Source organism: Sorex fumeus, unplaced genomic scaffold (assembly GCF_029834395.1).
Source record: "Sorex fumeus unplaced genomic scaffold, SorFum_2.1 ptg000014l, whole genome shotgun sequence".
Classification (NCBI taxonomy): Eukaryota; Metazoa; Chordata; class Mammalia; order Eulipotyphla; family Soricidae; genus Sorex; species Sorex fumeus.
Window position 1 is genome coordinate 20844814 of NW_026606071.1, and position 22241 is coordinate 20867054.

Below are 22241 nucleotides of genomic sequence, written 5' to 3' on the forward strand. Positions count from 1 at the left end.
GGTACCCCCCCCCCCACCAAAAACTCATTTTATATTTATTATCTTACTGGAGTTTATAACTTAATATTGTTCGTAGGTACAGAGGTTTGTGTTTCTGCTTTATAGTTGAAGAAATTGAGAAACTTGTGTCTGGCAATAAATAGTAGAGCCAACTTTAAAAGGTTTCTGGGTCAGAGCCTTGTGTACTTTTTGTTGACCTACAGAGATTCTGTAGAACTGGGGCAGATGATGTTAGGCAGTGAGCAGCATACAGTGTGTAACTACCATTACTTTGTTTTTTGATCTTAGAAACAATCATTTTTTTACTATTACATCTTTTAGTTGTTCACATTCCTTTTTTGGAGGGGTTGTGATTACCAGAGATAACACATTTTGGTTGAAGTGCGTGCATACCTGATTGTGAGGCTCTCTAAAGAGTTCCCCACTTGATTGTGGCACTCTCATATTTAGTTTTATCACTTTCCACAGGTCTCACTTGTGGTTGTGGTGTCTGCTCAGTTTGTGTAGTTGCTTGATGGAGGATCACTTTCTTTATTTTTAAATTTTTTTTTAATTGAATCAGCATGAGCTACAGTTAACAAAACTTTCATGTTTGAGTTTCGGTCATACAACGATTGAACACTTGTCCCTCCACCAGTGTACATTTTCCATCACCAATTTCTCCAGTATCCCTCCCCACTCCACCCCACCCCTTCCCCTGCCTTTATGGCAGACAAATTCCCTCTTACTCTCTATTTATGGGTATTCTGGTTTGCAACACAGACAGGAGTATCACTTTCTTTAGATGTAGAACTTGTGTACATCTTGGTTTTACTGCTCAGCAGGTATCCACACACTTGGTTGTGATTCTTGTATTCTTCCGAGGTTCTTGGATGAGTTTGACCTGCAGCCACCTTTTCAGAAAATATTACTTAGGGCTCACCCCACTTCCTCTACCCCCAGTCTCTCTTCTTTAAGTGAACAAACAGAAAGTAACACCTGATTGCACCCAAGGTTACTGCTACCTGCTTTGAGTGCTCATGGGGTGGCTGAGAAACACTAGTTGTAATGCTTACTGGGAGTTGCATTGTACACATAAATCCCTGTGCTCACACACTTTTGTCTGCCATTGCTTAAAATATACATTGAGTTTTTATTTTCTTTCTTCCCTCCTTCTCCTGCTTCTCACCTTCTCACTTTGCCTCCTTCTATCTTTTTCCCTCTTGTGCCCTTTTTCTTTCTCTATTGCTCTCTCTCTCTCTCTCTCTCTCTCTCCACTACGCCACCCCACCTTTAATTCTTCCTTCTTTCCAACTCCCCAATCTCAGTGCCTGAAATGAAACTCAGGGCCAGAGAGAATACAAAGTTTAAGGCATTTGCCTTGCATGCAACTGACCTCCCTTGTCCTGCTTTAATTTCAGACCACATATGTTCCCCCCCAAACACCAGGAGTGATCCTTGAGCAGAGAACCAGAAGTAACCCCCGAGCAAAGCCAGGTGTAGTCCAGAAATCCAGTCCCCCCTCCCAAAGAAAATGTTAGTGAAGACAATCAGTAGTTTATTATTGAGTTTACATGTAATAGTTTTCAATCTTTTTGTGTGTATAGATTCTGCATCTGAATGGATTTATTGAATGTATTTGTAGATTATGTGCCTGGAATATGTTGTCTTTGAAGTAATGATTTCAAAAAACATTTTTCTAGTCAACAGATAAGCAGAGAGCCCTTGAAGAAACCAAAGCCTACACCACCCAGTCCTTAGCAAGTGTTGCCTACCTGATAAACACTTTGGCCAACAATGTTCTGCAAATGCTGGATATCCAGGCATCACAGCTTCGGAGGATGGAATCTTCAATCAATCATATTTCACAAGTGAGAATACACTTTTCAAATTTTGCTGGAATGCTGGCAGCTTTTACTGTATGAGTTAACTACATGCATGGTTTGGGAAAAATAAATTGGTAATGTTATGTTTTTTCTTTTTTGTTGAGTTATCTGTGATTTTGCTAAAATTCATTGAGTTTTACTAAAATTCAGCCACCATGTTAAAATAACCAACCTTGAGAAGTTGTTCAGCTTCTTATACTAAAGTTTATCCTCTTTATCTTCTTAAAATTATAAATGTGATAGCTAGATGGTTTGTTCACCTTTTTTCCCTGTTGGACTTTGTTTACCATGATGGTGTTATACCTCAGTATTTTAGCAATCTAAGTATCTTAAGAAATTTTTTTATAGAACTTTTCCCATTCTAGAAGCAATGCATATAAATAGATAAGAGAAAAAATGTAAAAATAAAACATTGAGCTTGTCACTATATTTATATTTTAATATATTTCCTTCTGATACTTTAAAAAAAAGGACTGGGGTGATAACACAGTGGGTAGGACGTTTGCCTTGCATGTGACCAACCCGGGTTCGATTCTTCCGTTCCTCTCGGAGAGCCAGGCAAGCTACCAAGAGTATCCTGTCCGCACAGCAGAGCCCGGCAAGCTTCCCATGGTGTATTTCATATGCCAAAAACAGTAACAACGAGTCTCACAATGGAGACGTTACTGGTGCCCGCTAGAGCAAATCAATGAACAAGAGGAAGACAGTGCTACAGTGACAGTGCTACTTAAAAAAATAGATTTAGGAGGGGGGTTCGGGCCATGCCCGCTGTGCCAGAGCTTACTCTTGACTCTGTTCCCAGAGATCATTTCTGGTGCTCAGGCAACTATATAAGATGCTGGGGATCAAATCGGTGAGACAAGTGCCTTTCCTCTGAACTATCTCTTGAGCCTTTAGAATAGATTTTAAGTATATATGTGATTATTTCATATACAGAATTTTGGATTCTGCTATTTTAATTTATTTTATAAACATCTTTCCATGTATTTTGAGCTTTCATAAATATTTTCAATGGCTGCAGAGTTGCATGCTTATGTTAGTTTTCATAACTCACTTTATATATGAGGACCATTTAAAAACTACTGCAATAAAAATTAATTTTGAATTATAAAATACATTTTAAAAACACTTAAAATATAAAGGTTTTGAACTACTTTTTTGGTTCTTTTTTCGGTTTGTTTTGGGGCCACACCCAGTGGTACTCAGTATTTGCTCCTGTGGAGCTCTATGCTCTGACGTCACTCCTGGTGACCTTAGTGGACCATTTGTGGTGCCACAAATTGAACTCAGGTCAGCCTCATGCAGGGCAAGTGCCCTACCTACTATATTATCTCTCTAGTCCCTATAATTTTAATTCCTTTTAAAAAGTCAGTGACGTCAAATGCCTGTACTCATGTAACCTAGAGACATTAATTTTATAGGATTTAGAATTAATTTATATTTAATTGTGAATAAAACAAGAACAAGCTCATAAGTCCTTTAGATCAGTGTATTTTTTAACCTCTTTCTGACTGTGGCTTCTTTCCAATCTTGATTTTTTTCTTGTAGCCCTTTTGTTTAGTGCCTTAATCTCTTGCCATGGCCCTTAATTTAACATGATTTTCAACTGTGACTCCTTGTGATATCCTAGTGCTGTAAGGGCGAGGGGTGTAGAATGCTTTTTGAGAAATGCTCCTTTAGATCTATGATTTTCTAGTAGGTAATACTATCCCTGGGTGGGGAGTGGACATGCTGAAATGATGTAAAGGGACAGTAGTAGAAGGCTCAGATCAATTGGAAGAATACTTCTTTTTTGTTTTAAGAAGGTAGTTGCCGATTTATTTATTTATGTATGTATATTTATTTAATGTATATTTATTTATTTATTTATGTATGTATGTATATATGTATGTATGTCTCTGAAGGTGGTAGTAGGTATGTTTAGGCAGTTTCGGCCTTAAGGGGATCATCGGCAGTATCAGACGTTTTTGTGTGTTACAACTTGGGGTGGGGGATGTGATGCAGGTATCTACTAAGATACCTTTACATGCTACGGTACTTAGGATAGTCTCTCCCAACAAAGAATTATCTACTAGATTAGCACTAATGTCACTGTAAGATAAAGTGTCCTTTTAGCAATTAGAAACATATAGTGAAGTTAATTTATTTTCATTCTTCATAGGCTTAGGCTTTTAAGAATTGTTTTAATACTGAAAATTAATAGAAATAACAAAGAGCACTTTTAGCCTAATAATTTCTTTCACTTTTATCTTTATAACTTCTGTAACCAAATACTTTTAGACTTTAATGCTGGGAAATTGTCACTTTCCTAATGAAGAGATGTAATTTCCTTGTAGATCATGTTTCTATTTTGCCTCCTTTCCAGAAAGTTAGGAGCCCAATATGACACCCCTTTTTCCTTTTTTTTTTTTGTTTATTTATTTTTGGCCACACCAGAGGTGCTCAGAGCTTGCTCATGACTCTGCTCTCAAAGATTTCTCCTAGTGATGTTCGAGGGACATCCAAAATAATGTAATGCTGGGAATCAAACCCGCATGGGCTATGTGCTAGGCAAGCCTGCTCTACTCTCACTCTGGCCCCTTGATGGCTTTTTATAGCAACTGTTAGTTAAAATAATTCCCTACCTAATTTATAGTTCTATAATTTCTTATTTTCTGTTTGGTTTTTAATTCTTAAACAAGAATAGCAGACACAGACATATATATGCATATGTATGTATATAAATAGAGAGGGACTTAGGGACCATATGAAGTTCTGGGGATTGAAGTAATGGGCTTTTAAAATATATATTGGGTTGGAGACATGGTATAGCAGATAGTCAATTGATAGTCACGGGTATAGTCAATTGCCTTGCCCGCTGCCAGTCCAGATACCATCTCCAGGACCACATATGGTTTCTTCATCCTATCCAGGAGTGGTCCCTAAGTGCAGAGCCAGGTTACAGTAAGCCCTGAGCACTTCAGAGTGTGGCCACAAAACAAAACAAAAAGTAACACCAATTTTTCAAGCAATTTTTCAGAAGTTAAAAACAAGTTAATAAGATGCCATGAATATTCAAAATTTTTTGTTTTATCTTCTCAAGGAGTTGGAAAGCAAGGCAGATTTCTTAATATATTTAACACAGAAAGAGGTTAAAGACAATTTAGTTTTTAAAAGAAATACTTAATATGATAAGGCTATTGAATTGCAGTCTTTCATTTACATGTTTTCTGAAGCTTGCAGCTTCTTTTGTTTGTTTTTGGGCCACACCTGGTCATGCTCAAGGATCACTTTTGGTGGGATCTGGGGAACATATGGGATGCTGGGGATCAGACCTGGGTCAATCGTGTGTAAGGCAAGAATCCTACTTACTGTACTATTGCTCTGACTCCTAGACTATTTTGTTTTTGTTTTTGTGCAGCACCCAGCGTTACTTAGAGTTTATTCCTGATTTTGTGCTCACAGATTACTTCTGGCACTGCTCAGGAAACCATATGGGATGTTGGGAATTGAACTGGGTCAGCTGTGTGTAAAGCAAGCTCCCTACCTGCTCTTTTATCGCTTTGGCCCCATATTTTGTTATTTTAAGAGCTCTTGTGAAATAGGAGACTTTGAGATTTCTCAATGTGAAATTTAATAATTCCTTGATGGTTATTGGGCTTTTTTTTCCTCTATAGATTACGTGATTCTTTTTGAAAGAGGAGGTTGAAGTAGGACTGGGAAGGATTTAACAGAAATGTTTTGTTTCAGGGGCTGTGCTCAAGCCTTATTCTTGGCTCTGTGCTCAGGGATCACTACTCCTAGGGTTTGGGGAATGTAGGCAGTGCCTGAGATTATTGAATCCAGATCAGCTGGTTTCAAAGCAGATGTTCTTCCTGCTCCACTATCTTTCTAGTCCATTGCAGAAGTATCTCTTAATTGCTGTTTAAATAAAAAATGGTGGTAAAAGATGTGAGCAGTCTTAGTGAAATAATCTTTGAACTGTACTCATAACAATGCATACTAAAAAATACCTTTAATGTTTTATCCACTATGTTTCTTGTGTTTTTGTTTTTAGAAAAAATATTTTGTGCATATGAAATCTGGTATTTCTATTGTTTCACTTTAAATATTAACATATAGAAGACTGTAATAAAATCAAATGATATTCTATACTAAACTATCCTATGTTCCTATGTGAGCATTTAATAAAGCTTTATAAGTTTTGTGTTATGATAAAATATAAATAGCTTTACTCAATCACCAAACTAGTTTATAAAAACTGATTTTTTAAAAACATTTATTTATATTTGGAGGCAGGGTTGGGAAAGCCGAGTAAGGAGAGGCTGCTAAAATCTTGGCTGGGACGAATGGAGACATTACTGGTGCCCGCTCGAGTAAATTGATGAACAACGGGATAACAGTGATACAGTGACAGTGATTTGTTCTTAGGCCTATTCCTTTCTTTATGGAAAGTCATTCAGACAGGGCTTTAGAGTGGTAGTACAACAGATAAAGCACTTGCCTTGTGTGTGTTCGACCTGGGTTTGATCTCCAGCATCCCGTACAGTCCCCCCAGTTCAGCCAGGAGTGATTTCTGAGTGCAGAGCTTGGAGTAAGCCCTGAGCATCTGTGGGTTTGGACCAGAAATAAAAAAAAAAGCCAGGAATATGTCCTGAGCATCCCTGGGTAAGGTCCAAAAACCAAAATAAAAGGAAGTTACTCAGATACTGATAGAAATAGCAGAACTAACAGAAAATGTATGAATTGGGATTGATACTATTTTTTGTATTATATATTTTGGGCCACACATAGCAGTGGTCAGGGCTTACTCCTCTGCACTCAGCAATCATTCTTGGTGGTTCTCAGGAGACCATATGTAGTATCAGGGATCAAACCCAGGCAAGCACCTTACCCACTGTACTATCTGCCCCTGTGGTTAATTCTAAATGTGACTAGATTAATCACTTTGGCTATCTTATTATATTGTATATTATTTTAATGGTGAGGTGAAAAGTAGCAGGGCTTAGCAATTTTCTTTCTTTTTTTTTTGGAAGGGGTTTAGTTTGGACCATAACCTTGCTGTGTTCAGGTGTTATTTCTGACTCTGCTCTGGTGGACCATAAGCGGTTCTGGGAAATTGAACTGGGACATGCCACATTCAAGACAAAGAGCTTGTTGTTGTTTTTTAGGGGCCACACAAGGTGTTTGGGCTTTCCCCTGGTTCTGTTCTCAGAGATAATTCCTGGCAGGCTCAGGGTACCGGATGAGATGGGAATAGATTGAATCAGATCAGTTGTATGTAAGATCAAACCAGATTAGTTATATACAAGACAAGCACCTCACCTTATCCACTGTACTATTGCTCCAGCCCCAAGTGTCTTAGCTTCTGTACCATCTCTTTTGTCCTTAGCAAACTGTTTTTTTTAAATAAAGGGTCAGCTAATTAATATTTAAGACTTGCAGGCGGTAAGTTTTCATTTCAAGTGCTCATCTTTACTTTTATTGTGGAAACATGATGTATGGAATATATATATGTGTATAGGAAGATTATATTCAAGTAATACTTCATTATTTGAATTTCACACAATTTTCACACGACATGTTATGTTTCTTTCAGCTGTTAAAAAATTTATTCATCATTCTTAACTTTGGGGCTGTAACAAATAGGTGGTGGGAAGATTTGGTAAGCCAGCCATAATTTTCTAGCCCTACTCAGATTAAAAAGTGGAGACAGTTGATGGTAGGGGGATTTAAAAAAAAAGGAGAAAGTTAGTTAGTGATTGCATATAACTATTTTAAAAATAGTCAGTTGTGTTAAAAATATGAATTTGTTAGGACCAGAGCTATAATATAGCGGGTAACGTGCTTGCCTTGCACATGGCCAACCTGGGTCCAGTTCCCAACACCCCATATAGTCCTTTGAGCCGACCCAGAGTGACCTTAGTGCACCACCAGGTGTGTTCCAACTCCCACCCACTCAAATGAATATGTTAAATATCTGAGCATTTATATTTAAATTTTCAATATGTTATAGCTGTGTTTTTGTGATATGCTTATGTTTTTGCAGACTGTTGATATTCATAAAGAGAAAGTTGCAAGAAGAGAAATTGGTATCTTGACTACCAATAAAAACACTTCAAGGACACATAAGATTATTGCTCCAGCCAATCTTGAAAGACCAGTTCGTTATATTAGAAAACCTATTGACTATACGATTCTAGATGATATTGGACATGGAGTAAAGGTAAGTATATTTTCTGTCAAGCTTTTAAAAGCAATAGCTCATAAACGAAACTATTTAGAAAATTAAACTCACATTTTTCTTTCTTAGAGTCTTGGCCCAGTTGTCGCTCTGAAGATCCCTGACATCTATTACTGTTTTATCCATCCTTTTTCTTCCTGGTGCTATGTTTTTAAATTTCGTCATCTTTGAATGAATTGCATTTGCCTAAACAGTCGAGATAGTACCTCATTTAGACTTGGTAAATAATAGTAATAAACTCTTAATCTTTTGGTGATTGCATATAACTATTTTTAAAATAGTTAACATATTTTCTTATCTCCAAATTTCTTTAGCAGACACCAATTTCTTTGGTGGAATTAGTGTAGATGAGTTTAATATGTGAATTAGCATTTCCTGTACTATTTTTTAGAACTAACATATACAAACATGTACTTTGAATTTTTCTAAAATAATTTTATTTTGCTCGAGCGGGCCCAGTAACGTCTCCATTGGAGACTTTGTTGTTACTGTGTCTGGCATATGGAATACTCTCGGTAGCTTGCCGGGCTCTCCGAGAGGGGCGGAGGAATCGAACTCGGGTCGGCCATGTTGACCGCTTGTAAGGCGAACGCCCTACCCGCTGTGCTATCGCTTTTATTTTATTTTAGCACTTTTGGTGGAATTAGTGTAGATGAGTTTAATATGTGAATTAGCATTTCCTCTACTATTTATTATAGAGGCATTGTATTTTGACTACTCTTTAAAATGTTATTTGAATGATTGTTATGTACAATCAAAACTGAAGAGCATATTAATTTCATGTAACTTGGTGTTTATACTTGACAGACGTATTCTTATCCTCACCTAAGTATTAAGCATTTAAATTTTTATATCATCAGTGATTTAAAAGACAATGACTAATTTGATGGCTTAAGTATGTGTGTGTATATATATATACATATATAAATATACATATACATACATATGTATTACATGCTGGTGAGACTTAAAAGTTCATGCAATTAATTTATGTCAAATGCAGGCACTTTTAAAAAAATGCCCCATCTAGTATAGTTAGATACCAGTTAAATCTAAAGTTAGTCTAAGTCTATAATTTTTATTTCTTTCTTTTTGGTGTTTTTGGGTCACACCTGGCAATGCTCAGGGATTACTCCTGCCTCTGCACTCAGAAACTACTCCTGGCGGTGCTGGGGGACCTTATGGGATGCTGGAGATCAAACTTAGTCACATGCAAGGCAAATACTCTGCCTGCTGTACTATGGCTGCGGCCCCTAAGTCTTTTTTTTTTTTGGTCACACCCAGCGATATTCAGGGGTTACTCCTTGCTCTGCACTCAGGAATTACTCCTGGCGGTGCTTGGGGGATCATATGGGATGCCAGAGATTGAACGCAGGTCTGCTGCGTGCAAGGCAAACGCCCTACCTGTTATACTGTCACTCTGGCCCCAAGTCAAAATATTTTTTAAAATGCATAAATTTAAAAAGTTTTTCTTCCTCAATTTTCTAAAATAAGCACTATTTTTCTAATTTGATACTTAATTTCTTATGTATGCGTTTATATTACTATAATAGTCTATTAATATAGGATGTATAGTTGATGACTAATAACCAAAATTTATAATTTAGAAAGATTTTTTTGATTTATTCAAAACTAATTGCTAATAGATAAATTTAGAGTGTTGAATCTTCAAAAGTTATAATATTTGACATCATATCTCAATTCTTTTTTATTCCTCAAGTAAGATGTTATTTGAAAACCCTGTAGTCCCTTTGTTTGGATTTAGAGTGTATAGTGGTCACTAATTTGAAGAAATTGTTAATAAAGTTGTTTTTTAATAAAACCAAGTGTCATAATTTCATCAAAATAAAACTTCTGTCCATGACACATTCTGCTTTTAACCACTCTTTCTATGATCTATTGAAACATTATTTTTAATGCTAATGCTTAACTTGTTTTTTCTGTTTTTTTTTTTCCTTTCTCTTCACATCCTGAAAGTTCCAACTAACCTTTCAATGCTTTTTTTTCCTTACCTCTTTTATTTGCTCCATTTATGCATTAAGTGGTTGCTTAGATTTAAGGTAAGAGATTCCAGGGCTGGATTTCCATTCTTTATTCTTATGTAGAATATTACATATGGGGAGTGAAGAATTATGTGGCACTTGGCCTTTTAAAATAATTCCTCTTTAAAAATACTGTCATGCAACTTTGTAGTGTCTTCATGTTCTATGAAGGCACTTTTCCCCTCTTTTATTCACTGCCCTAATTGTGCACCCAGAATAGTACCTGACACAAGTACAATGGGCACTAATTTTTTTTTAATAAGTGACCTTTTGCAATGTTGACATAGTCTATGAAACTGAAATACAAGTTTCCCTATCATAAAGTGTCATTATGCAGTAAATTAGCTAAATTTCTATGAATGTAGGAATTCTGTTAGGGAGAGCCAATTAATGTGCTTCATTTAACCCTCCCCCTGTGTAATTACTTTATTCTATAAATGGTGTGCTTTATTATACACCTTGTGACCAACTTGTTATTATTTCCTGGCTCTTTTCAATGTGAAGAAATTGAGAAGTGGAAAATATTCAGTGTTAATCATTTTTTTTAAGTTGCAGTATCATATATTTAATATATTTCACAAAGAAACAAGAACTAGCCTTTTTCTGTTGCCTTGTTAGTTATGTAGCACTGTAGCACTGTCCTCCCATTGTTCATTAATTTGCTCGAGCAGGCACCAGTAATGTCTCCATTGTGAGACTTGTTACTGTTTTTGGCATATTGAATACACCACGGGGAGCTTGCCAGGCTCTGCCGTGCCAGTGGGATACTCTTGGTAGCTTGCTAGGCTCTCCAAGAGAGACGGAGGAATTGAATCCTGGTCAGCTGTGTGCAAGGCAAATGCCCTACCCACTGTGCTATTGCTCCAGCTTTGTTAGTTATGTATTTCAGTATATACCTACTTGAATTTTTAAGCCAATTTTCGGTGCAAAGTATCAAAAGACTCATGACAGCATATTAAAAAAAAGACACAAGAATTGGATCTTGTTATTTGTTTCAGAGCTAGATTGTAAGGCTAATGATTAAAACATTTAAGCTTACTCAGTCTTGTCAAGTATAATATTACAAAGATGATTTTCACAATCTGAGCATACTTTTTTTTTCCTTAGCTGAATTTTATACTTTTTTCAAATGTATATCGTAAGCCTGTTGTTTGTCACATCTTTAGTTAGAGGGTGATAGCAGGAAGCAAACACTGCAGAAGAATTATTTGAGTGAAGACTGTAATTGTGGCCACAGAAGTTTGAATAGATTATGATATAGAAATGTAACTTAAGGATCTCAGACAAATGTACTTTTTGTATTATTTATTGATGTTCTTACTCTGAGCACTTCATCTTGGTGAATGAACCGTGTAGAATTATGAAGGCAATACCTTTCTTTTAAAGTAGGTGGAAATAATTCAAAAAGTCTTTTGGCTTCCTTTCCTTTACCTCCTGTAGTCAGCTGTAGTCAGCTTAAAATGTTAACTATTATGTGTGAATCTCCAAAGTGATAGAAGTACAAAGAGAGGTTAACTAAAGGGAAACACCAATCTGGAATAATTCCTTTCCTTTAAAGTTTAGACTTGTTCACCTAAGCCATCATCTCATGCTCATTCCTCTGGACTCTGCTATGATTTCTTCTTGATCTTCCTGGGTTCAGGATCAGTTCTGTGTGGGAGATCAATCTAAAACGAGAGCTTCCTAGAAAGAAAGATCTAATTATGAAGCATTATGCTTGATTAAATATCTATTTTTTGTTTGCATGAAAAAATGCTGGTCACGGTCCTCCCGTTGTTCATCGATTTGCTTGAGCGGGCCCAGTAACGTCTCCACTGTGACACTTGTTACTGTGTCTGGCATATCGAATACGTCACGAGGAGCTTGCCAGGCTCTGCTGTGCGGGCGAGATACTCTCGGTAGCTTGCCGGACTCTCCGAGAGGGCCGGAGGAATCGAACTCGGGTCGGCCATGTTGGCTGCCTGGAAGGCAAACGCCCTACCGCTGCTCATGAATTTTTTTTTCCAACCAAGCTTCTTGGACTCCTATAAGTTATACCAAGTGCCCTAAAAGTCTCCTGATTCTTGTGATAGAATTATCTCATATTTTTCCTCAGTAACACTTTGTGAACTCTAGCTCTGTTTCTGCTTCATTGACTTTTGATGGCTACTAGACCAGCTTCAAGTAAAGATCATACATTAGGACCAGACACATGGGATTTGACCTTGAAAAATACTTTCAAGCTTAAAAGTTGACTTTAACATTTTCTGTGATGCTCAGTGTTCTTTTCAGCCTGGGTTAAATTTTTAATTTTTGGTCAATTGAGGGGAACAGGTTGTAGAGCTTAATGCATACGACCTTTAAAAAACAATGTTGGTGATTTAAAAACAACAGCAACAAAGTAATGCACATAAGGAAGGGCCAGAGAGAGAGAACTCAAAGATCTGGAACTTGTGACTTGTATGGACATAAAGGGTCAGCAGATAGAATTACTGGTGTTTTAATATGTATATAAAAGAATGTACCTTAAATTTGGGTGTCATTTTCTTACTATTTTGGAAGTAAAAAGAATTTTAAGACCGTGTTACTCATGTATTTGAAATGCATTTTTTATGGAAAGTGGTACAGTTTTTACTAATGAAGCAAAACTTCAGTACTTTTAAATATGTATTGTCACTGTCACTGTCCTCCCGTTGCTCATTAATTTGCTCGAGCGGGCCCAGTAACGTCTCCATTTTGAGACTTGTTGTTACTGTGTTTGGCGTATTGAGTACGTCACGGGTAGCTTGCCAGGCTTTGCCGTGCGGGCGAGATACTCTCGGTAGCTTGCCAGGCTCTCCTAGAAGGGCGGAGGAATCAAACCCGGCTTGGCCAGGCTGGCTGCATGCAAGGCAAATACCCTACCACTGTGCTATCGCTCCAGCCCCTTAATTAAACTAAGTATTAGTTTAATTTAAAAAAAAGAAAGTGGGGCTGGAGCGATAGCACAGTGGGTAGGGCATTTGCCTTGTATGCGGCCGACCCGGGTTCGATTTCCAGTGTCCTATATGGTCCCCCGAGCATCACCAGGAGTGGTGCATGAACCAGGAGTAATCCCTGTGCATCGCCAGGTGTGACCCAAAAAGCCAAAAAAAAAAAAAAAAAGGTGTAGTCTTGCTTGGAGCTGTTGGGTAGGGCACCTGCTTTGCATATGGCCAGCTAGGATATTCAATCCCTGGCACCACATATGTTTTCTGAGCCCTGTCAGGAGTCCTGAATTCAGTTAAAATTCCTGAGCACTGTAGCACTGTCCTCCCATTGTTCATCGATTTGCTCGAGTGGGCAAATGTCTCCATTGTGAGACTTATTGTTACTGTTTTTGGCATATCGAATATGCCACAAGGAATTTTCCAGGCTCTGCCCTGCGGTTAGGATACTCTCGGTAGATTGCCGGGCTCTCCAAGAGGGATGGAGGAATTGAACCCTGGTCGGCTGCGTGCAAGGCAAATGCCCTACCAGGAAAAATCCCTGAATGATGTGGCCCCAAAACAAAAACAAAATGTAAAATCTTCTGACTTACTAATGTAAATTTATTTTAGTTGAACTTTTTGAAGCCTGATTTTAAATAATGAGGAGGATTTAGGACTTATTCTACAGCTAACACATTAAAAATATAATACTTTGAGTTTTTCTTGGGACACTAAAGATCCATTAACATCTGTTTTTAAAACTGGACTCAGTTCTCCTCTTGTTTGATATAACAAGTGTTTACCATTCTCTACTGAAGGATAAATTGCTAATCAGGGCTTTAGCTCTCCTCTTGTTTGATATAACAAGTGTTTATCATTCTCTTCTGAAGTTTAGATAAATTGCTACTCAGGTCTTTAGCTTTCAGGTGCAACTAAGGGCTCGAATGCTTTGCAGCATTTATTTGACATTGCACATGGAAGAAATTCTCCCTAACAGTAGTTCTGGGGAGGCACATCAGCTTTTGCTGATTAGTTCTAAACTTTGAGCCACCATTTGTATTTTGGTAAAAGGTAATTGTCACATACTATTTTTCAAAACACGTAAGTAGTTTACCTTTATTCTTCTTTTCTTCTGTTTCTCTTCACTTTCACTCATAATTTCTTACTCTGTAGTAAATATACTGGGTTATGTTAGGACTTCTTGGCACTTCAGACTTTTTGTCTAACACTCTTTAAATATTTTTACCTCTGTCAAGAGGTCAGTTAAAATTCCTGATTTCAGCTTGAAGGATCACCCAGTCCTAATAAAGTAATAATCATATATGTCTATCTTCCTTTTTAGGAACAGAAACATCCCTAGGAAGCAAAAAAAAAAAAAGAAAGAATAAAAGAAAGAGAAAAATAGTACCTAATGGGAGTATTAGGAACAATACTGGAGAGTAAATGAAGACCTAGAGGTCCTTGTGCCTCCTTAACAATTATACATTCAGATACAACCCACAATTGCTGTTCTCTTTATATCTTTACATTGTGCTCTTTAAAAAAAAAGTCTAGCTCCGTTTTTCCTCTATTAAACCTCTGTAACTATTCCTTCTCAAATTTGTATTTCTTTGGGGTTGTTAAAACCATGGTTGTATAAACCATGTTCTGTATGGTTTAGAAATGCTCCCTTTCTCCCCAAACCTGAGTCTTATTTATTCCAAACTATTATAAAAGCCTTAAAGTGAAATAATTGTGTAGACCTTTGCACATCTCTCCCTGAGCTTCTCTCATTTTTAGTGTTCCTCTTTCCCTTTTACTTGGTCTGGTAAGTGATAGGTGATTTATAAATGAAGGCCATGCCATAGGCATCACTTTAGAATGTTTCTACCATGGTTATATTGCACCAGCAAGTCATATTAGTGGCAGATTTTTTCATAGCAGAGGTGATGTTCTTAGTAGCACTGTAGCACTATAACACTGTTTTCCCGTTGTTCATCAGTTTGCTTGAGCGGGCCCAGTAACGTCTCCATTGTGAGACTTGTTACTGTGTTAGATATCTGGCTTTCCTAGGAAAGGCACTGATAATTTATAATGACATATAAGGGCAAAAGATAAATATACTTTAAAAAGAATAGAATAGGCTAGGTAAGAGAACTGTCTATAGGCCATAAAAGAAAAATGTTAAGGCCTGATACATGGTGCTAGTTGTAGAACTCTCCAGAGCCTAGAGCACTTTGATGATAAAGGTACTAGTTATACCTCCAATATTATCTGTGTTCCTTAGTTCCAGGTCAGTGGGAAAGTTAAGTTGAGGCCATGTACCACTTTTAATACCAAATGAAAATGTCTTCTGTTTTTCTCCCTGTTAGGAAAAAGCTAAGAATCTTTGCATTGTTCCTTCTTTTGCCTGACATTTGTTACTTGGCTCTCAATGATGACTTTCTCCTTTATAGAAAAATAAGTGGTCACATATTAAATTATTATTGTAATCACCCCCCAAAGTTTCATTCTAATAGTTCTAATTATCTCAGCGGTTTCCTTAAAAGTTTCATGTGGACATGTTGTTACTTTATTTTCTTTGTTCTGAATTTATGGTGTGTGTATGTACACACACGTACACATTGGAGTAAGTACAAACACACTGTTTAAGTTCTCCTTTACCACATACAGTTGAATCATGATTTTTTTTTAAGTTTTTGAGGAAACCTTTTTCCCTGTAAACTTACCATAAAACAGTTTATAGAACCATTATGACTGTCCACTAAATTATTATTTTATTTTATTTTCCCCCCACACTTTATTTAAACACTGTAGTTCACAGAGTTGTTCATGATTTGTTATAGGCATTGATATTCCAACACCAATCCCACCACCACTGTCACCTTCCCTCTACCATTGCCTCCATTCTCCCAACCACCACTCAAGCCTGCTCCCATAGCAAGTCCACAGTAATTTATCTTACATTGCTTGTTACCAATAAATTACTAATGAAATGATCAAAAAATATCCTTAGAAGAAAATTAGCGAAAATTGTTGTATCTCACCATGGAGACATTGTCTGTCTGAGGGATTACTAAGGTGTTATTACAAGTTAAGCCTTCTGTGCTAAATTTTTTTTAAATCAAGATTGCTTGGCTTTCACATTATAGACCATCCAACCTGGTGTACTACTACTGGATTGTCAATGTTGTAAATTTTGGGAATGTCTAATGTGGCTCTCTGCATTGCAAAAAGTTCATAATTTTTAAATGGGGGTCCAACTGGAGTTAAATTTTTAACGGGGCTTTGTCAGAGAAATTTTTGCAGCTAGTTGATCTCTTTAGAGACTTATTTATGCATCTCTAGAACAAGGTCCATAGATGAGTTTATATGGCACAAGATGTGGTTTGTGGGTGTGGTTTGCTGGGGCTTCTGGAAGTATAAGGAGGTAGGGGGAGGTAGCACTTCCTGACTCCCAGAAGGCTTGGAGTTCTCAACTACAGTCCTGTGTGTCTGACTTTTTCTAACAGGTTTAGTACTCTGAGTCTTAGACCTGAGGTGATAGAGTCTGGCCAGAGGCATGACTGTGGCTTTGGGGTGTGGGAGCTAGTGGCTGCTGAAGCTTTGGGTGGGCGCTGGCCTATCCCACTCAGTACCCAGGATGTCTCAGCCAGGAATTGGTGTTCAAACAATTTTTATGGCTAGTTACGAGTGTGGCTCAAAACCAATAGTTGAGCTTAAAGGTGGTAGAAATCTTTATCAAGTTATTTTAGATTTCAAATCATGTCTTAACTCTATAACTTAGAGTAGGAGTTATTATGATTCCATGGTAAATTGTTTTGCTTCACAACTGTTCCGCTCTTTTTTTTTTACTCATATTAGAAGGCAGCAATGATATTTTTTATATCATATTCACTGTTTTACTTAGCATATAAGCAGTGTTTCCACAGTTACTACTTTGAAAATTTGAAAACATAACATAATATAAAGTAATACAGTTCTAGTGTAAATTTTTTTTATGAAGACTCATAGAAGATACTGCAATTTAAAACAAAATCAATTACATGCCAAAACATTAAGCAATCAAAGTTGGGAAAAATGTTTTCAAGTGTTTCAGCTATTCCATGTATAGAATAAAATTCTCTTTTACTCTCTTTCTCTCCCTGCTCCTTTTTCTTCCTACTTCTAGAAATTGATGTAGTTTAGTGTTTGGTTTATCTGTTTCTCCCTCACCACTTAAAGTAATTTTAGGTTTATGTTAAAGTTGAGCTTAAAGGACTTTGGTAACTACTTTAAAAATTCTTTCATTATAAATTAAGATTTGTATTTTTAAAAGCTATTGGTTATTTTTCATATTGCTACTGAAAATTTTCTCAAATGTAAATTGATTTTAAAATAAAAATCTTTTGACACTTTTGAGACTTTAGTATACCCTCTGCACATTAGCGAGGGGGATAATAAGGATATATTAATTTTTGCTCTACATGATAATGTATTTGTAATATTCAAAATTAATAACAAAAGGGTTACAGATTAATGCTTCCCTTTAAAAATACTGACATTTCAAAGGCATCCTTTCAGTTTGTCTTAACATCACACACAATGTGTTCACTGGGCTTTTCATTTGAAGAGTTTATTTCTTGGTCTGTTATTTTTTACCTATTTGTGTAAGTGGTATTTTAAGATTTAAATAATTCCATTGAGTCAGTTAATTTTTAGTCTCAGTACTTTATACAATTATAACTTTTTCTTAAAATTAATATTTTGAAGTTACAAGTGCCTTCTGATGTCAGTGGCATTGGTACAGTTTTATTTTACAAGTATACTTTGAATACTTTAGAAATCTTCTTTTGGTTGTTGTTGGGTTTTTGTTTGTTTAATTTTTTGTGTTTGGACCACAACTGGCAGTGCTCAGGGATGACTCCTGGCTATGCACTAAGAGATCATTCCTAGTGTGGTGTTCAGGGGATCATATGGGATGCCAGGGAATCAAATCAAGGTTGGCTGCATGCAAAGCAAGACCCCTACCTGCTGTACTATCTCTCCAACCCTAGATATCTTTTTGAAAGTTTGGATTTTATTTTGAAATGGCCAAAATATCAGGGACTTAAAATAGGGCCAGTTACGAAGGTGTATGCTGAATTCCCATGGTAATTTTAAACAGTTTGAAATCAGAATGGGACTATTTTATGTGACTTCTCTCAGTTCCTTAGAATAATCCAGATTTTCTAGAGTTTTCTGAATTAGTACTGACATAACTCCTTGAGTAAAAAAATTAGTGTTTTCCAAGATTATGTAGCTTTCTTATACTTGTCTTTTTGGATTGAAATGGAGTCATGAGGACTTATGGCCAAATTCTGAATTAGACTATCTTACACCTTTCCCTTACCTGAATTTTTATTTTGGGCTTGAGTAGATCTAACTCCCACTGGAGCTAGAACATTGTCATTGGCTCCTAAGTGGCTCACAGTTGAAGGAGATACTTCTGACAAATTTCCTGGTTCACAGTTGAATGAGATACTTCCATTGTAATTTCCTGGTTCAGATATTTAGGAGCATTCTTTAACTAAGGGCAGTTTTCATGTAGGTTATTTCTTCAAAGAAAACATTAAAAAATATGAATTGAAAATTCAGATCCACAATTAAAAGAACTAAAATTTTCTTTGTATATCATATTTTTATTTTGTATTCTCTAGTTTCAGTAGAAAAATTGTAGTTGCATGTTTTATTAAGAAACTTATTTCTGTTTTTGTATGATATATTTCCTACTAATCAGAGAAATTACTTAATGACACTTTTTTGATTGAGTTGCTATTCATTATAACTCAAGTTTTATTGTTATTTATTTACCCATCTTAATTCAGTCAAGTGTATTTTCAAATAATCTAACCAGTGACCTGTTGGTGTGATGGCCTAATGGCAAATAGTCTTTACAAAACGTTTAAAATCAGTTGAAAATCTCACATTAGGAAGAGTCCTTTGAGTACAACTATGGAATAATAATAAATAGAAATTGCATATGAAATGCATGGCCTATAATTTTTTTTTCTATTTAAACCTTCCCCTCTTTTGTTAACTAGCATAACGTGATTTCCAAAAAGTACCACTTTGTTTCACTATATGTAAGTTGAGTTCTCAAAAATTTTTTAGGTGAGTACCCAGAATATGAAGATGGGTGGGCTGCCTCGTACAACACCTCCAACTCAGAAACCTCCCAGCCCCCCAATGTCAGGGAAAGGGACACTTGGGTGAGTATGTAATTAAAATTGAAAATCATTTCATGTAGTATTGTATGAAAACACACACTATATGTTGTTTAATGTTTCTAATATTAGTAACAGCATTTTCTTCCTAGCATTATGATGTCATGTGTAACGTTTGGGGGCAGACATCAGATTCTTCAGACTTTAAAAATGTTTAAAAATTTTTATAGTTTCTCAGCTTGAGTTAAAATTCTAGCCCGAGTTTTTGGTTTATTTGTTATAAGTTGTGATTTAATTCATATATAAGAAAATCTTTAGTCTTTCTTATTACAGCTGACTGTTCTTATTCAGACTGTTTTTCTGAAGTATATTATAGATCACAAAACTGTGTCTTGTGTTATGAGACTGTGGAACTTTAATTTGGCCATACAGAATTGGGCTCCAGCTTTGAATTTTGGCAGATGGTCAATTAATGGTCAATTAATGGATAATTTTGACATTTTTCTTCTATTACATCCTGTAGGTAGGCATCATAGAGCCCAGAAACTAAATGATTAAAATTGTGGTTCATCTCTACTTCTGCTTTCTGTATAATCAGTCTTTTATTCAGTTTTTTCATCTGTAAAAGGGGGTAATATTTGTCCTTTAACAACTTTTTAGAGCCACTGTAGTACAAATTGGATTTTAAAAAATTATGTAGGATAAGACAAAATGCTTTGAAAACCATTGGCTTTATGATATATACTTGAAAGTTTTAATTGACATTCTTATTTTTGGACCCCTCACCAAAACAAAACAAAACAAAAACACCTAAACCCAAAAATAGCAAAACAAAGAGCACTACCAAGAAAACTAAACTTACTACAATAAACACATAAAAAATGACCTAATCAAGCACTATGTATTTGCATAGGACAAAGATGAGTTGGGATATAAAGGAGGAGGAAGAGGACAGTGGGAAGCCAAAGAATAAAAAATGAATTCTAGCCAGGAATAGGATTATTTGATTCTGTTTAGATTTTAAAGGAAAGAATCCAGTAGAGAAATTATTTAAACTTTATGATGACATGATTGGGTATAGTTAGAGTTGTGCGAGAGTTAAGAAAGATAGGTCCCGAGGAGGTACTTTTTGGGTGAAACATTTATTTCTCATAATACCTGAGAGATTTTGTCACCTTTAAAATCAAGAATATTGGCAGTAGGGGAGGTAGTACAGCGGGTAATGCTCTTGCCTTACAGCCAACTAGAGTTTGATCCCTAGTACCACGCATGGTCTCCTGAGCACTGCCCCCCAAAACAAAACTAACACAAAGAGAATATTGGTAAGATTATTCACTGTAGTTTTTTAGTAAAGTGTTTTGTTACTCTTGTTACTCTCAAATTTTGAATATTTGCTCATTTGCCTCTGTGTGTGTGTGTGTGTGTGTGTGTGTGTGTGTGTGTGTATTAGTAAGGATTCTGTAAGATCATTGGAGACCAGAGTTGTTGCGTACCATAAGCTGGTTGATGGTGAAAGTCTGGTGTTAATATCACACTGTCTTTGGCCTCATCCTGTCATATTTTGTGCATCTGCCCTGGTTTTACACCTTGTTTTTATCTTGCATTCACCATATAGATCTCAGATTGGTAAAAGTTTCTTTTTCCAATGAAGCAGAACATTTGTGTTGTTTGGAAATCAGATATTTAGAAATCATTTATTTTCCTATTTTATTTTTTATGTTGACATAATGTCATTAATGCTTAAACCCCTATTTAGTATCTTAAGTTCAAGCTCCCTACGTTTCACTTTTCTTTCTTTGACCCTCTGTCTCATCCAGGGCTCCTTATTGACATACATATGTATCTACTTGTGTAGATACATATATGTATATATCTATATATATACACACATATGTATGTGTATAGATATGTATATATATAGATACATATATACATATATGTGTATGTTTGTGTGTATATATATATGCGCAAGGGCATTTTCAGAATAGAACGAACAGGATCATTACATAATGATCTTATTCATAACCAAAGAACTATAACTTAACTATAACTATAACTTAAGTAGCCAAGAAAACAGTATTTAAAGAGTGCTTTTGGGAAGTGAATTATTGAGAAATACATTAAGTCAATTGAGCCTTGACTCATTCTCGGAAAAGAAAGCCATTTAGTTTTTACATCTTAAGAATCCTAATTTTTATTCTTTTAAAGACCACAAAATGGTTTTATCTATAAAAAGTTTCATGTTGTTGGATATTTTTCATTGTCATAAAGAATTTGGAAACTGAGAGATAACTAGTTAATAATCACTAATATTCTGGTATGCATCATATTTCCTATCATACTTTTTGTCATTCTCTTTAATAGAAAAGAACATTTTAGAGAGAGTGGGAAATAAATATATTGATAAAATCTTATCTGGCTTTTGACATTCAAAGCAATTAAGATAAAGTTCAGTTGGCCATTTTTCTCTTTTTGTTTTAAATTCTGAACTCTGAGAAAGGTAAGACTCAAGAAAGACTTAGATGAAAACAGGGATAAGGTGAGTTGAGAACAAAAGGAGATGAGATTAAATTGTGTATTTATCTGTTGAAATATAGTTTAATTTCTATCTATTTACTGTGTAGAAAGGGATATATGACCAGCGAAGTGGCTAGTATTAGAGCACCTACTTTGCTCTTGTTTGTGTGAGGCATTGAGCTCAACTCCTAGCACTTCCTGGCTCAAGCACTGTTGGGTTATGGCTCTGGTGGTTCCCAAGCACACCCTTAAGAGTGGCTCTGGGCCAGGATTACTAATTGCTGTGACCCCCATAAGAGTAACAAAGAGAAGGAGTGGCTTAGGCTGCTGTGGATCATGTATGGAGGTTACAGAGCCAATTTTGAAGTTTAGTCTAATGTCATTGGTTAGCAAGAGAGGGGAGAGGAAGAAAATGCATTGGCACAATGCAGTTGACTTCATCTAAGAAGTGAAGAGTCTGGGCATCCATTGGCTTACCTGGTTGGATGATTTTTGCATTCTCT

At 36.1% G+C, this 22241-nt stretch overlaps 1 protein-coding gene across 27 annotated transcripts in view; it reads left to right on the top strand.

The window, feature by feature from the left end:
• Window positions 1-22241, top strand: part of ABI2 (abl interactor 2) — a 107422-nt gene that overhangs the window by 37148 nt on the left and 48033 nt on the right. For 14 of the 27 annotated variants that reach the window (XM_056111927.1, XM_056111926.1, XM_056111939.1 and 11 more), the window contains exons 2-4: window positions 1683-1850; window positions 7894-8070; window positions 19169-19266. In XM_056111927.1, the coding sequence (XP_055967902.1) occupies window positions 1683-1850; window positions 7894-8070; window positions 19169-19266 (443 nt within the window). Of the gene's footprint in view, window positions 1-1682; window positions 1851-7893; window positions 8071-10130; window positions 10149-19168; window positions 19267-22241 lie in introns of all 27 variants that reach the window. The other 13 variants (XM_056111925.1, XM_056111924.1, XM_056111937.1 and 10 more) reach the window with 1 other exon arrangement.